This window comes from Vulpes lagopus, chromosome 9 (assembly GCF_018345385.1).
Source record: "Vulpes lagopus strain Blue_001 chromosome 9, ASM1834538v1, whole genome shotgun sequence".
Lineage (NCBI taxonomy): Eukaryota > Metazoa > Chordata > Mammalia > Carnivora > Canidae > Vulpes > Vulpes lagopus.
Genome location: NC_054832.1, coordinates 74,620,981 through 74,635,596, shown reverse-complemented (window position 1 = coordinate 74,635,596; position 14,616 = coordinate 74,620,981). Strand labels below are relative to the sequence as shown.

At 35.2% G+C, this 14,616-nt stretch overlaps 1 protein-coding gene across 3 annotated transcripts in view; it reads right to left on the bottom strand.

The window, feature by feature from the left end:
- Nucleotides 1-460: 460 nt before the first annotated feature.
- The window catches only part of TCEA1 (transcription elongation factor A1), a 41,926-nt gene continuing 27,770 nt past the window's right edge, over nt 461-14,616 (bottom strand). For all 3 annotated transcript variants that reach the window (XM_041769486.1, XM_041769485.1, XM_041769487.1), the window contains exons 7-10: nt 13,894-14,048; nt 11,150-11,296; nt 3,887-3,958; nt 461-2,082 (exon numbers count right to left, since the gene is read on the bottom strand). In XM_041769486.1, the coding sequence (XP_041625420.1) occupies nt 2,074-2,082; nt 3,887-3,958; nt 11,150-11,296; nt 13,894-14,048 (383 nt within the window). In that variant the 3' untranslated portion in view covers nt 461-2,073. The remainder of the gene's footprint in view (nt 2,083-3,886; nt 3,959-11,149; nt 11,297-13,893; nt 14,049-14,616) is intronic.

Here is a 14,616-nt window from a genome sequence, read left to right as displayed (position 1 = left end):
CCAGGAGTCCAGAGGAAAAGAGAAGAGAAACATGTTCTGTATTACTGCTCAATACTAGTCTTTATTAAAACTAGGCAGGTACCACCTAATTAAAATTATCCTTTAAAAAATACCTTAGTAGTTAGGGACACTTGGGTGGCTCAGTCAGTTAAGCATCCAACTCTTGACTTCAGCTCAAGTTATGAGCTCAGGGTCATGGGATCAAGCCCTGCTTCAGCCTTTGCACTCAGCATAGAGCCTGCTTGGGATTCTAATTCTCCTTGTCTCCCTCCCCTCACTTGCACACGCATGTGCACACACTCTATCTAAAATAAAAATAAATAAATAAATAAACAAACAAACAAACAAATAAATAAATAAAATGAATAAAATCTTTAAAATATACCTTAGTTGGGAGAGAAGTTTTGAAACAAAAGGTAGAACAGGCATCAATGTCTAAATAAAATGAAAAAATGTGATACATGTTTAATAACAAACTTTATTGAATTACAAATTTAAAAATGGATCACTTAATTTAAAAGTGGGACTATTTTACTTTTATTCTTCCAAAAATGCACTTTATTTTTCAAGTGATAAAGGTTAATCTGTGAACTGACAAAGTAGATACAGGATGGTACCAGTGGACCAATGTTCATATAAGGGGTCCTAACATGAACCTTAATGTTGCTTTCTGTATTATATCGAATTGATTTGCATTTTAAAAAAAGTGGGAAAAGGTAGCAAAGAAGAGTGCAAAGCATGTACTTAAGTTTTCCTATAGGAGTCTGACAGAACATAGATTTAGCAGGATAAAATGTGGGCTTCGTAAAAGTGGCCTTTAAGATGTGCTAGAGCAAGTGTACCCTAAGGAACCTATGTGAAAATCATTTCTTCTTATTCCTAACAAAACAAATGGTACACATGTAAAAAAGAAAATTTAATTATAAGATTTGTACTGTAAACTCAATTGCATTATAGCCCATATACTCAGTTTGTTGAACAACCTCATTCATTGTGTAACAGAAAAAGAGCAAATTCGACTCAAAAAAATATTTCCTATCAACCTCCATATGGAAAGACCACAGCGCTAATGATTTAAATAATCCTTAAACTTAATCCTTGGTCAGTAAAGATTTCCAAATCAAAATCAAGTCATGAACTGTTTGCAGTAACTACTATACTAAAATGCTAATATTTTCTTCCCAGGTATGACTTCCCATGAGGGAGAAAAATAGTCACAGGTTTTCATTCTTTGCCTATGCTGGGATGTATGAAAAATCTAGTAAACTACAACAGTGTTCTGCAAAACTAAAATACACTACAAAATCAAACAGGTAAATAAACAACAAAACCAAACTGATTTCAACAAAGTCATGTTTCCAAAAGTAAAATCTATTAAGAACAAGTCATGAACATGTACAAGAAATTACAAGAAATGATTATCATGGTTAGTTACAAATGCAAAATAATATCTAATTATCCCAGACTTGTGAACATAATAATTAAGATCAATCTCATAGGCTAGTTCAAATATTATGTACAATTTAGATAAGCTGGTTGTCAAGTATTATCTGAATACACACCACACTTAATAAACTTAAGTTACCTTTTCTCCTCCTTTACAATTTGTAGGTACGTGCCAATATGGGGAAAAAAAGTAATTTCCATTTATGTATTAACTGAGAAGAACAATATTACTACTGCATATGTTTTGGACTGTAAAAAAGTTAAGGTACATTTTCCTTTTAAAAGAAAAAAAAAGGTAAAAATAAATTGCCAAAAGTCTGACAAAAGTTTAACATTGACTTACTATAAAAATGAAAAAAAAAAAATGTTCTGAAACAGATATAATTATGTGGTCTCCCTACTGATCTGAAACTACAGAAGGCATTTAATAGGAAGGAATGCTATGTCAAAACCAAGACTAACCCAAGGGATGTATGTTACTTTAAAAATCTGATTTGCAGGAAAACTAGATGTTTGGCCTAGTTTTATTTATTTTATTTTATTATTTTTTTATTTTTTGGCCTAGTTTTAAAGCTAATTACAAAATCCATTTTTTAATGGTCCAGACATTTTGCCATTTCTTCCAACTCAACAGAACTGTCAAAAAAAAAAAAAGAGAGAGAAATATTTCATGAGACCTTTAAATACAGACGATGGGGTGTACCCCGCCCCCCATCTTATACAGTATACATCTTATACTGCTAAAGAAAGAGGCATTTTTTTAAAAGATGCTATATTTCTTAGACATGAACAGACACCTAAGTGTTTGACTTTTCCAATTTAGAATCAGTAGAAATATAAACTGAAGAAATATTATATTTAATATGCACCCCTCTTTTTAATGCTTCTAGGTTAAAAAAATGAATTTAAAAAAAATGAATTCCAAAACAAATACAAAAACAAAAACAAAACAAAACAAAAAAAAATGAATTCCAAACTTGAACTTCTAGAGTAAGCCACCCTTACGCATCAGCTTTCTACATTAAATTGAACTTTCTTAAATCCAAGAGATACTATGTCAAAACTATGCTCCAAACTGCCTGTATTCAAAACAAACTGCAATATGCCCAACAGTAACAGTAATCATCATCATCATCATCATCATCATCGTCATCGTATCATCCATTTTGCAAAATAAATCTAAGAGCAATCTGAAAAGGCCAGATTTGCTCAACAAGACCAAAAATAAATAATTAAAAAATGAATGTCTTTCTTTTCAACCAATGCAAAAAAAAAAATTCTACAATTCAGGATAGGAGACATTGTTTCAAATAATGAAGACATTCTCAATACCAGTAACCTTCTCAGCTCAGAACTGAATTTGTACATAATAAAATGGGTACTGGCCTCAACCCCTGAAATAATGTCTAGGGCCAAAGTCCTATACCATATTTGTGGAGGATATTCCCCCACTGCCTAGCATTTAATTCACTTGATTTTCAGAAAATGCTTTCACTTATGTAAATAATTCAAAATAAGCAACAGAGTAAAGGGCTAAAGCTAAGTATAGCTTTAAAAAACAAGAATCATACAAGCTTCACAAAAACTAATAAATGCAATCCATATTTTTGGAATAGCAACAATTATCAGGCACTTTTAAAATATATTACCTGTACTCTTCAACACAGCCTGTGATGTAGATATTATTTACATTTAATATGTGAGAAAATTACAGTTCACTAATGATAAGAAGCAGAGTTCAAAGTCTGTTTGGCTCCAAAGACTATATTCCTACCACATGAACCTCTCCAACCACACACCCCTAGGATCCCCATCTCTATTAACAACAAAAATGGTTTCGGAAGTAACGTGTAATTCTTCTCCCAAGTTTAAGTTATATTTCTGTTGCTCACAAAAATCACTCAAGAAGAGATCATTTAAATAACATACACTTGCCTGTGTGGGGCTAATTCAAGAGTACAGAGGCAATATGAAGGCTCAGAGAAAAGCCTACCAAACCATGACAGTGCTCCTCTGTGAAATTCCTAAAATAAACACTAAAACTATCCTGCTGGATGGATTTCAACAAGGTAAAGTAATCTTTCCAGAATCAAAATCAAGGAAGACAAGTAATACCCAAGGTACAGATTATCTGGAAGTACAAGAGTCAAAGCAATTAAATGAGTATAATATATACACGACTATGATATGATAATTACACATTTAAGATTCAATCCTGTTACTCCTGCACTAAAACAATATGAAAATTAAGTTAACACTCTTAATTTCTAGTAGAGTACAATAGAGTATATCCCTTTAAAATGGTTCGTCATGGACTTGCATAGTATTAGACAGCATGAGCAGATGTATATATTTAGATACCTAGGTATCTGAATGAAAGGACATGAATAAATCTATTATAAATGGGTAAAATACGAATATAAGAAAGTGTCAGAGATACCTTCCATCGATTTCCACATTCATTGCAGACAACAAACGTCGTCATCGGTTCATCAGCACTACGAGTTTGTACCTGCAGCAAAATCAAGTGAAAAATATTACTTTTTACAATACTATAAAAAGTCAAACCTAAATAGAAACATTCTACATTAAGATATACAAGAACCACAATTTCAAGATAAAATGTATAAAAGCCTGAAGCAAGTTCAAATAAGCTAAGTAATGTCAAAGGACATATATTTCAAAACTTCATTTTTCTAAGTCATTCCTTCTTTGCATGTTTAATTTATCCCAGATAAATGGGAAAATCATCTAAAGTCACACATACTTTTCAAAAATGGCTAATAAATATTAAAAATTTTCATCATCACTAGGAGCACAGAAATGTTAAAAGATACGTCCATCTTCTCTTATAAATTAGCAGTGATGTAAAAATTATGAATATTTCATTCTGAAAAATATAAACTATCACAATCTTTCTAAAAGTTTTATGCAGTAACAAGGTAAGAACCTTAAATATCCATTCTCTCTGACCTAGGAACTTGACATCTGAGCTATTCTAAGATGCTAATTAGAAACACAAATAAAGACGTGTGTACAGATCCACATCATTAATCATTACAGAAATGCAAATTAAAACCATAAGGAAATATCACCTCACAGGTGAGGTTAGAATGACTATTATCAAAAAACAAGAGATAACAAATGTTGCTGAGGATGTGGAGAAAAGGGAACTCCTGTACACTGTTGGCAGGAATATAAACTGGTATATCCATTATGGAAAACAGGATGGCAGTTCCTCAAAAAAATAAAATTAAAAATTAAACTACCACAGGAATGCCTGGCTGGCTCAGTTGGTAGACCATGCAACTCATGATCTCAGGGTCGTGAGTTTGAGCCCCACATTGTGGAGGGTAGACCTGACTTTAAAAAAAAAAAAAGAAAGAAAGAGAGAAAGAGAGAGAGAAAGGGAGGGAGGGAGGGAGGGAGGGAGAGAGAGAGAGAGAGAGAGAGAGAGAGAAAGAAAGAAAGAAAGAAAGAAAGAAAGAAAGAAAGAAAGAAAGAAAGAAAGAAAGAAAGAAAGGAAAGGAAAGAAAGAAAAGAAAGAACAGCCAGCATAAAAAATAAAATCAACTACCTTATGATCCAGCAATCCTATTCCACTAATGTATCTGAAGGAAATGAAATCAGCACCTTAAAGAGTTATCTACATATCCTTGTCCACTGCAGTATTATTCACAATAGCCAAGATATGAAAACAATCTAAAAGTCCTTCAGTTGAAGAACTGATAAAAAATGGGTAAAGAAAAGTGGTGTGTGTACACACACACACACACACACAATTTTATTCAGCCATAAAAAAGCAGGAAATCCTACCATTTTAGGTAACACAGATGGACTTGGAAGGCATGCTAAATAAAATATGCCAGAGAACAACAAATATTATATGGTATCACTGCGTGACATCTTAATTAATTAATTTTAAAAAGTTGATTTCATAGAAACAGAGAACAGATGGTGGTTGTCAGAGGCTGAGAGAAGTGGGAAATGGAGAGATATAAGTCAAAGGACATAAACTTTCAGCTATAAAAAGAGTAATTTCTGAGAATCAAATATACAGCACTGTGACCATAGCTAGAGTAGATCTTAAGCATTCTCAACACCAAAAAAAAAAAAAAAAAAAAGTTAATTATGTGAGGTAACAGATTTGTTAATTATCTTGATAATCATTTTACATTGTGTATATGTATCAAATCATCACAGTGTACACTTTAAAAACATTCAATTAGGACGCCTAGGTGGCTCAGCCATTGAGCGTCTGCCTTTGGCTCCGGTTGTCCCAGGGTCCTGGGATCAAGTCCTGCATCGGGCTCCCTGCAGGGAGCCTACTTCTCCCTCTGCCTATGTCTCTGCCTCTCTCTATGTCTCTCATGAGTAAATAAATAAAATCTTTTTAAAAAAAATCAATTATATGTCAATTATTCCTCATAAAGTTGGGTGTGGGAGATCTGTGTACAGGGATGTTTGAAGAGTTTAATTTTATAACAGTACAAACACTGGAAGAAACTTAAATATCCAATAGGGAAATAATGAAAAAAGAGCATACCAATCTGATGGAATATTATACAGTGATTAAGATGTTTACAAAGGTGTTGTTTTTTTTAATAATTAAAGGAAAATACTAACATTATTATAGTAGCTAAGTGAAAAGAAATACAGTTCTCCCTTGAACAATGTGGGAGTTAAGAATGTCAACTTCTCCTGCGATTGAACACCCACATCTAACGCTCCCCAAAATGCAACTGCTAATAGCCTACTGTTGACTACAAGCCTTACCAACAACACAAACTGTCAATTAATACATATTTTGTAGGTTATATGTACAATATACTGATTCTTAAAGCAAGCTACAGAAAAGAAAATGTGATTAAGAAAATCAAAAGGGGGATCCCTGGGTGGCTCAGCAGTTTGGCGCCTGCCTTTGGCCCAGGGCGCGATCCTGGAGTCCCGGGATCAAGTCCCACGTCGGGCTCCCGGCATGGAGCCTGCTTCTCCCTCTGCCTGTGTCTCTGCCTCTCTCTCATGAATCAATAAATAATAAAAAAAAATCTTTAAAAAAAAGATAATCAAAAGGAAAATATATTTACAGTACTAGACATGTATTTGTTGAAAAAAATTGTAAGTGGACTCATGCAGTTCAAATCCGTTGTTGTTCAATGGTCAACTGTATATAAAATGGTTTATGGGGGGTCATGGGTGGCTTAGTCAGTTAAGCATCTGCCTTTAGCTCAGGTCATGATCTCAGGGTCCTGGGATTAAGTCCTACCCCTACAGGCCTCCCTGTTCAGTGGGGAGTCTGCTTCTCCCTCTCCCTCTGCCCCTCCCATCTGTTCATGCTTGCTAATATATAAAATCTTTTTAAAAACTGGTTTGTAGTATTTAGCTGCAATTAGATTAGGAAAAAAAAAATCATAAAATACTGTAGGCACCAAAATACTGGCCACTGTTCTTTCTGAATTCAGATTAGTGGGTGATTTTAAAATTTTTGTTCATATTTTTCCAAATTTTTCTATTTTTCTATAAATAGTACTTTACATTGCTTTAACAGCTGGTGGGATCCCTGGGTGGCGCAGCGGATTGGCGCCTGCCTTTGGCCCAGGGCGCGATCCTGGAGACCCGGGATCGAATCCCACGTCGGGCTCCCGGTGCATGGAGCCTGCTTCTCTCTCTGCCTATGTCTCTGCCTCTCTCTCTCTCTGTGTGTGACTATAATAAATAAATTTAAAAAAAAAAAAAACAAAAAAAAAACAAAGTTTAAAAAATAAATAAATAAATAAAACAGCTGGTGCCTGGTGGCTGTTGGTTAAATGTCTGACTTTTGATTTTGGCTAGGGGATTGTGGGACTGAGCCCTGCATCAGGCTTCGCAATGGGCATATAGTCTGCTTAAGATTCTCTCTCTCCCTCTGCCTCTTCCCACCCTCTCTCTTATTTAAAAAACAAAAAACAAAGCTCTTATGACCCAGGATTCCTACTCCTGAGAATATATACAAAAGAATGAAAAGCAGGGTCTCAAAGAGGTATTTGTATACAGAAGTTCATAGCAGCATTATTCATAATAGCCCAAAGGTAGAAGCAACCCAATGTCCATCACTAGATGAATGGATAAATAAAATGTGGTATTACATACAGTGGATTATTATTCAGCCTTAAAAAGGAAGGAAATTCTGACACATGCTATATAATATGGATGGCCATTTATGATTATATGGTTTTAATTTGCATTTCCCTGATGATTAGTGATGTTGATCTGTACATAGATCTTTGTGTTTCTAATTACTACCTTAGAATAGATCAAGTATTAGAACTAAGCCAGGGACAAAAAAGGAAAAATACTCTTATTAGGCACCATTTATCATTTTGACTACCTTGAATAGTCAAATGCAGAGACTGGTGGTTGCCAAGAGCTAGAGAAACGTGCAGTTACTGTTTAGTGGGTATATAGAGTTTCAGTTTTGCAAGAGAAAAAGAGTCCCTGAGATCACCACAGTATTATGAACGTACTACTACTCAACTGTATACTTAAAAATGGTTAAGGTGGTAAATTTTAGATTATGTGTATTTTGCCACAACTGTAAGTTTTAAAACAAAAAGAGAACTTAGGGAAAAAAATAAAGCTAATATGATTTTTAAAAATTTTATCAACATAAGATAATAGACTTCTCAAGTTCTCTACTGAGAATTAATGAAAACAAGGTCCCAAAGATAGGTTATCTTTCAACCATACATTCCTGAATGAAGCTGACAACACATTATTAAAGTTAAAAGTTATTCTTAGGTCTAAGTCACAGGGCAGATAAGGAAAATGAGTGAAGGCAAGAACGTGAATATCAAAAATATTGCATTCTAAATAAGGTCTATTTAAATTTAGTGTGGGATGATGAAATCCAGTATATGACTGCTTCAAAGATGAGAAGCACACAATACTTGTCAACTATCACCATGATTTTTAACCCAAAAGCCCAAAGAGAGGGGATCCCTGGGTGGCGCAGCAGTTTAGCGCCTGCCTTTGGCTCAGGGCACGATCCTGGAGACCCGGGATCGAATCCCACGTCGGGCTCCCGGTGCATGGAGCCTGCTTCTCCCTCTGCCTATGTCTCTGCCTCTCTCTCTCTGTGTGTTACTATCGTAAATAAATAAATAAATAGCCCAAAGAGACATAAAAGGCATTCTCAAAATAAGCATTCTGCTTATTTAAGGCCTTCAGATAAAAGTGCTTTGAAAAGTCCTTCTGACATATTCTCATTCATCTATATCAAGATACTTGCTAACTAGGGCCCTAAAAGTACATACATAGATAGGAGGAACTTTTTACTCTCTGGGCAAAATGTTAATCTCCTGGTAGGTACATGTTAACCAAAAGTCAAACTTAAGTCTTTTATATCTGTTATTTTGCCAACTTTAGAAGTTTTATATCTTGACAGAATTATTTGATTCTAAGAAAACCATACTGACTTCATCTTTAGACTAGGTTCTATTAAAAGAAACATCTTTATTGTAGCAATGTAAATATATCACTTCTACCTCACTTTTATTTTAAGATTTTATTTAGAAAGAGAGAGAGAAAGAGCATAAGCAGGGGGAGGGGCGGAGGGAGAAAACCTCAAGCAGACTCTATGCTGAGTGCGGAGCTCAACTCGAGACTCGATCCCTGAGATCATGACCTAAGCAGAAATCAAGAGTCAAATACTCAACTGACTAAGCCACCCATGTGCCCCTACTTCAAATGTTTTAAAGAAGCTTTAGCTTTTAAATACCTTTCCATTTATACTTTACACTTCCTACTATGCAGCATTTTCAAGACAGAATTTTTATTGCTGAGAGTTTTCTACCTAATCAAAAGAAAACAGCAATTCAAACTCAGAAATTTCTGAAGCTACTTTCATATGTTAATATATTTTAGTGACTCTCAGTAGTAATATTTCTACAAAATACTGAAATCTCAGATACGTAACTAAAAATGAAAGACTTCAAAAAGGTAGAGAATTTTTGATTGGTTAAATAGAGCATATCTGAAAACAGGAGTGTTATGTACCTTAAAAAATAAAAGAGGCAGGAAGTTTATATAATGTGCTACCACATATATTTAAGAAATGGGAAAATGGAGGTGCCTAGCTGGCTCAGTCAAAAGAGCAGGCAATTCTTGATCTTGGGGTTTTTGAGTCTGAGCTCCATGTTGGGTGTAGAGATTACTAAAAAATATAAAAAATAAACTTTAAAAAGAGAAAACAAAAATATATTCATACTTATATGTATATGCATAAAACACATAGAAAGCCACACAACAAACTAGTAATCCTGGTTTACTTCCAGGGAGGTGGGACCGAGTTGCTGCAGACAAAATTGGGAGGGGAACTTTCCATTTAGAATCTTTTCTACCTTTTGAATCTTTAACCTTGAGAATACAACACCTTCTAAAAATTTTTTTTAAAAAAAGTAAAGGTTCCTTTCTACAACTTATATGGAGTTTAATAATACTACGTTCTTAACTGCTTAATTTTCTGTCCATCAGAAAATTCATTTTCCTAAATCCATTACTCTAAAACATTAACTGTAAGTTGTTCTTAAAGGGGAAAATTCGAGTTTAGTAGATTACAGACACAGCACAAAAAATAGCTATTTGACAAAGGAAATTACTGACAGTGATAAACCATTTTCTCACACACACACACACACACACACACACACCCCAAAAATAACCACTATGAGGATCTGCTCAGTTTTCTTTTTTGTTCAAGAACAAAGGGCAGCCCGAGTGGCTCAGTGGGTTAGCACCGCCTTCAGCCTAGGGTGTGATCCTGGAGACCCAAGATGGAGTGCCACGGGCTCTCTGCATGGAGCCCGCTTCTCCCTCTGCCTGTGTCTCTGCCTATTTCTCTCTGTCCCTCTCATGAATAAATAAAATCTTAAAAAAATATATATGTTGCAGAAAAAGAATCAGTATCTGGAAAGCAGTTAAGCTAAAAGTACCCATGCTCCAAGTGAGGAAGAGTAAAGAGCTTTCCTTAAATTATACAATCCTGTCAGATAAAAAGAATTATACCCAATAATCAACTGCTCAACTCTTAAAGAATATGGCCATTTCATTACATCCTACAATGTTTTTTTCTATAAGTTTTATTTAATTGATAGAGCTTTCACATAACAAATTTCATGAAAATATAAACATACCAACTTACTTTCAATTAACTAGACTGAATAGTTCACATCTCCTCTTGTAAAATATCAAAGTACTGGTAATTATCTTTACTACTTGTTTTGAAACAGGAGTTGTAAGTACTCTATGTATTTAGTTTTAACTGAATTATAATTGACAATATTGTATTAGTGTCAGGTGTACAACAAAGTGATTTGGTACTTTTACCCATTACAAAATGATTTTAGTACTCTCTGTTACTACACAAAGTTACTATGTTACTGACTATAACCTCTATGCTATGTATTATATCCTTGTGACTTATTTTATAACTGGGTAGTATGTACCTCTTAATCTCTAATCTTCATTTATTTCAGGCATCCCCCACCCCCTCTTCTCCAACAACCACCAGTTTATTCTCTGTATCTGAGTGTTTCTATTGTTTGTTTTAGATTCTACACATAAGCGAGATCATATGGTGTTTGTCTTTCTCTGGCTTACTTGCCTTACCATATATACCCTCAAGCATTCTTAACATGAAAATAAGAGTCTATAAATAATCACAAACCTGTGTGTAAGTACAATTCTTCTTTTTACATTTGCCACATGTGAATAAGTCAGTCTGGGTTCCACCCGTCTTGGCCATCTGATGCTCTCTAATGGCTTCTTTGGTCAAGTTTTTCCGCATCTCTTTGAGTTCATCACTAGCCATTTCCTGAGGGAGATGGCAATACACTCAGTTATAGGCATCTTCTATATACATTCTGAATGCTTTTATGTTCCATTAGCTTAATAAAAATAGAACAAAAACCAACTTTTAAAGTTTTAAAAGTGAAAAATTATTTTTTCCTCAACTCAGAGTTTGCTCTTTTAAAATTTTGTCAAATACTTGTAAGTGTGTATTGTGAAAATTAGATTTAATTACTGTTTAAAGGTTTACAAACAATGTAATAATACTGTAGCATGAGTACTTCTAGTATAGATTGTTGTCTGTACGACTGCCCTTCCCAAAAAGGAACCAGGATCTTTGGAGAAAATATGTCGTTCCCTCTATGAGTTAAGATGTGCACAGGATCTGGGGTATCTAGGTGCTCAGTCGGTTAGGCACCCAACTCTTGGTTTTGGCTCAGGTCATGATGGAGCCCACTTGGGATTCTCTTTCTCCCTCTCCTTCTGCACCCCGCCACCACCACCCTTGCTCTATATCGAAAGAAAGAAAGGAAGGAAGGAAGGAAGGAAGGAAGGAAGGAAGGAAGGAAGGAAGGAAAGAAAAGAAAAGAAAAGAAAAGAAAAGAAAAGAAAAGAAAAGAAAAGAAAAGAAAGAAAGAAAGAAAGAAAGAAAGAAAGAAAGAAAGAAAGAAAGGAAAGGAAAGGAAAGGAAAGGAAAGGAAAGGAAAGGAAAGGAAAGGAAAGAAAGAAAGAAAGAAAGAAAGAAAGAAAGAAAGAAAGAAAGAAAGAAAGAAAGAAAGAAAGAAAAAGAAAGAAATGCACAGGATAAGACAGGGTCATTTCTTTTGTGCCCGAGAGGCACAGAAGCTACCAAAGACTTGTGGTTGAGACATATGGACAGAGGGGCTAACATGAAGGTGTTCCTACCAGCCAAAGATAGGACAATTTCTCTAGTTATCAAATTATTGTAAAGAACCAATCCCCACTGAATGGATAAAAATGTCACAAGTCCCTGATGACAGTGAAAAAGGAGAGCACAAGCATGCAAAAACAGCAACAAAGCCCTCACTGCAGTTACTAGGGCACCAATTCCTCATTCTCATAACTGTTAACAAAAGGGAAAGAATTTCACATATACCTGCCATTCCTATTAAACCAAAAGGATAACCTGGTGCCTGAGTTTACAAGGGAAAGTGCTTCTTAATCAAAGAAACCTAGCTAATAAATGTGAAAGGAATGAAAGAATTTAAGAAATCACTATTTTACAACTCTTAAAAATTTAACCAATTCAGGTAAAGAAATTAGTGGATGAGTACATCAGAGGAAAGGTCAATAGAGAATTTTACAATGAAGGAATCAGACTGTTAATATCCAAACCCACTGGGGCAGCCTGGATGGCTCAGCGGTTTGGCACCACCTTCGGCCCAGGGTATGATCCTGGGGACCCGGGGTCGAGTCCCACATCGGGCTCCCTGCATGGAGCCTGCTTCTCCCTCTGCCTCTCTCTCTCTGTGAAGAAAAGAAAGAAAGAAAGGAAAGAAAGGGAAGGAAAGGAAAGAAAGAAAAAGAGAAAGAAAGAAAGAAAGAAAGAAAGAAAGAAAGAAAGAAAGAAAGAAGAAAGAGAAAGAAAAAGAAAAGAAAGAAAAAAGAAAAGAAAAGAAAGAAAGAGAAAAGAAAGAAAGAAAAGAAAAGAAAAGAAAGAAAAGAAAAGAAAAGAAAAGAAAAGAAAAGAAAAGAAAAGAAAAGGAAAGAAAAAGAAAAAGAAAATTCAGGGGAGAAGAAGAAAAAAGAAAAAAGAGACATGAAAAGTATCACAAATTCTTTTATTTTAAGATTTGACTTATTTGAGAGAGAGAGAGAGAGAGAGAAGGAGAGAGAGAGAGCATAAGCAGGAGCAGAGAGAGAAGCAGACTCCCCAGAGAGCAGGGAGCCCGACCCAAGGCTCGATCCCAGGACCCTGAGATCATGACCCGAACCAAAGGCAGATGCTTAACTGAGCCACCGAGGAGCCCCAATGGTGACAAACTCTTGAAAATATCTGAAGCCTGGGTGGTGGATATATAGGAGTTCATTACCCTAAGGTCTCTAATTTAAGGTTTTAGTGAGGTTTAAAAAAAATGAATGTTAAAAATAAAACAATTTTTATTAGCTATATGGAAAGACAAACTCACTCTCTTCTAAAAGAGACCATAGACTATGAACTGCTGTGTCTATAAATAGCAAGTTCTGAGTTTCATTTTCTCCATCATTCCCTAAAATTTAAGGAAGAGTCAATAAGATGTGACCAGTATTACAGGGTTTAATCATGAAAAAAATTTAAAGGTTGCAAAGTCTGTTTGCAATTATATATTCAAATCTTCAATTACATATGAATCAAAAAAAAAGTAAAAATATTTTTGTTTTTAGACAATTTAAAGCAATCAACCCAAGATTGTGGTACAGGTGTGGAAGAGACAAGAGTACTGATACCAACAGATTCAACCACCTTATTTATCTAGTATATTATACATATAAATATATCAGAATAACTAATAATGATTTATTAGAAATGTAGTACTTATATAGTACTTCATAATTTATAAAGATTTTTAATTTGATATTATGTAATCACATCATAGAAATGTTATATTCTCATTTACTCACCTCTGCTGTCATTCTAGCGAATAAGTCAGGAGGAATGTTTCCACACAGCACATTTTTCCTTAAATTTGGATTCTTAGCATCTTTAAGATTTGATATCCTACTTCGTACTCTATTTTTGTATTTCATGTCTGTATTCCTTATTTCTTGATATATAGGTACCAGGCCATTAAGGAAAAAAGGTTAAAATTATAAAGGCAAGATTTTTTTTTCCTATTTCACCAAAATAAGAATTCCTGAAATCTCTAAGCAGTTCTCTAAAACTGTCTCCAATTTAGATAAAGCTAACAGGGCTGTGTTTCTACCTCATTTCTTGATCTGTAGCTGGCAAGTAACTGTAATCCTATACTCTATGAATGAGCAATGCTTTCTTAACATTTAATGCCAGCAGCACACAAATTAAAGACATTTCAAAAAGTAACTCAAGTTTATCTAAACTTTGAGAAGAGGCAGCAAACGCACTGGGGCACTGCCACATTTCAGGCATTGTGGGCACTGACCCACAGCAGGCCCCTCCTCCCCCAGCACCCCCACCCGCACCTCCCTGTCCTCGCTGGCCTTGGATTTGCTACTGGCATCAGGGCCTCTTGGCCCCCAGGGCAGGAGGGACAGAACCCAGAGGCCTGTCCTGATCAGATTGGCACTCCTGATGACCACTCCGAGAAGGGCTTGTCTTCCCCACGATCCCGACCCCCTCCACGTCCCCGTTTGAAATATCCCCACTCT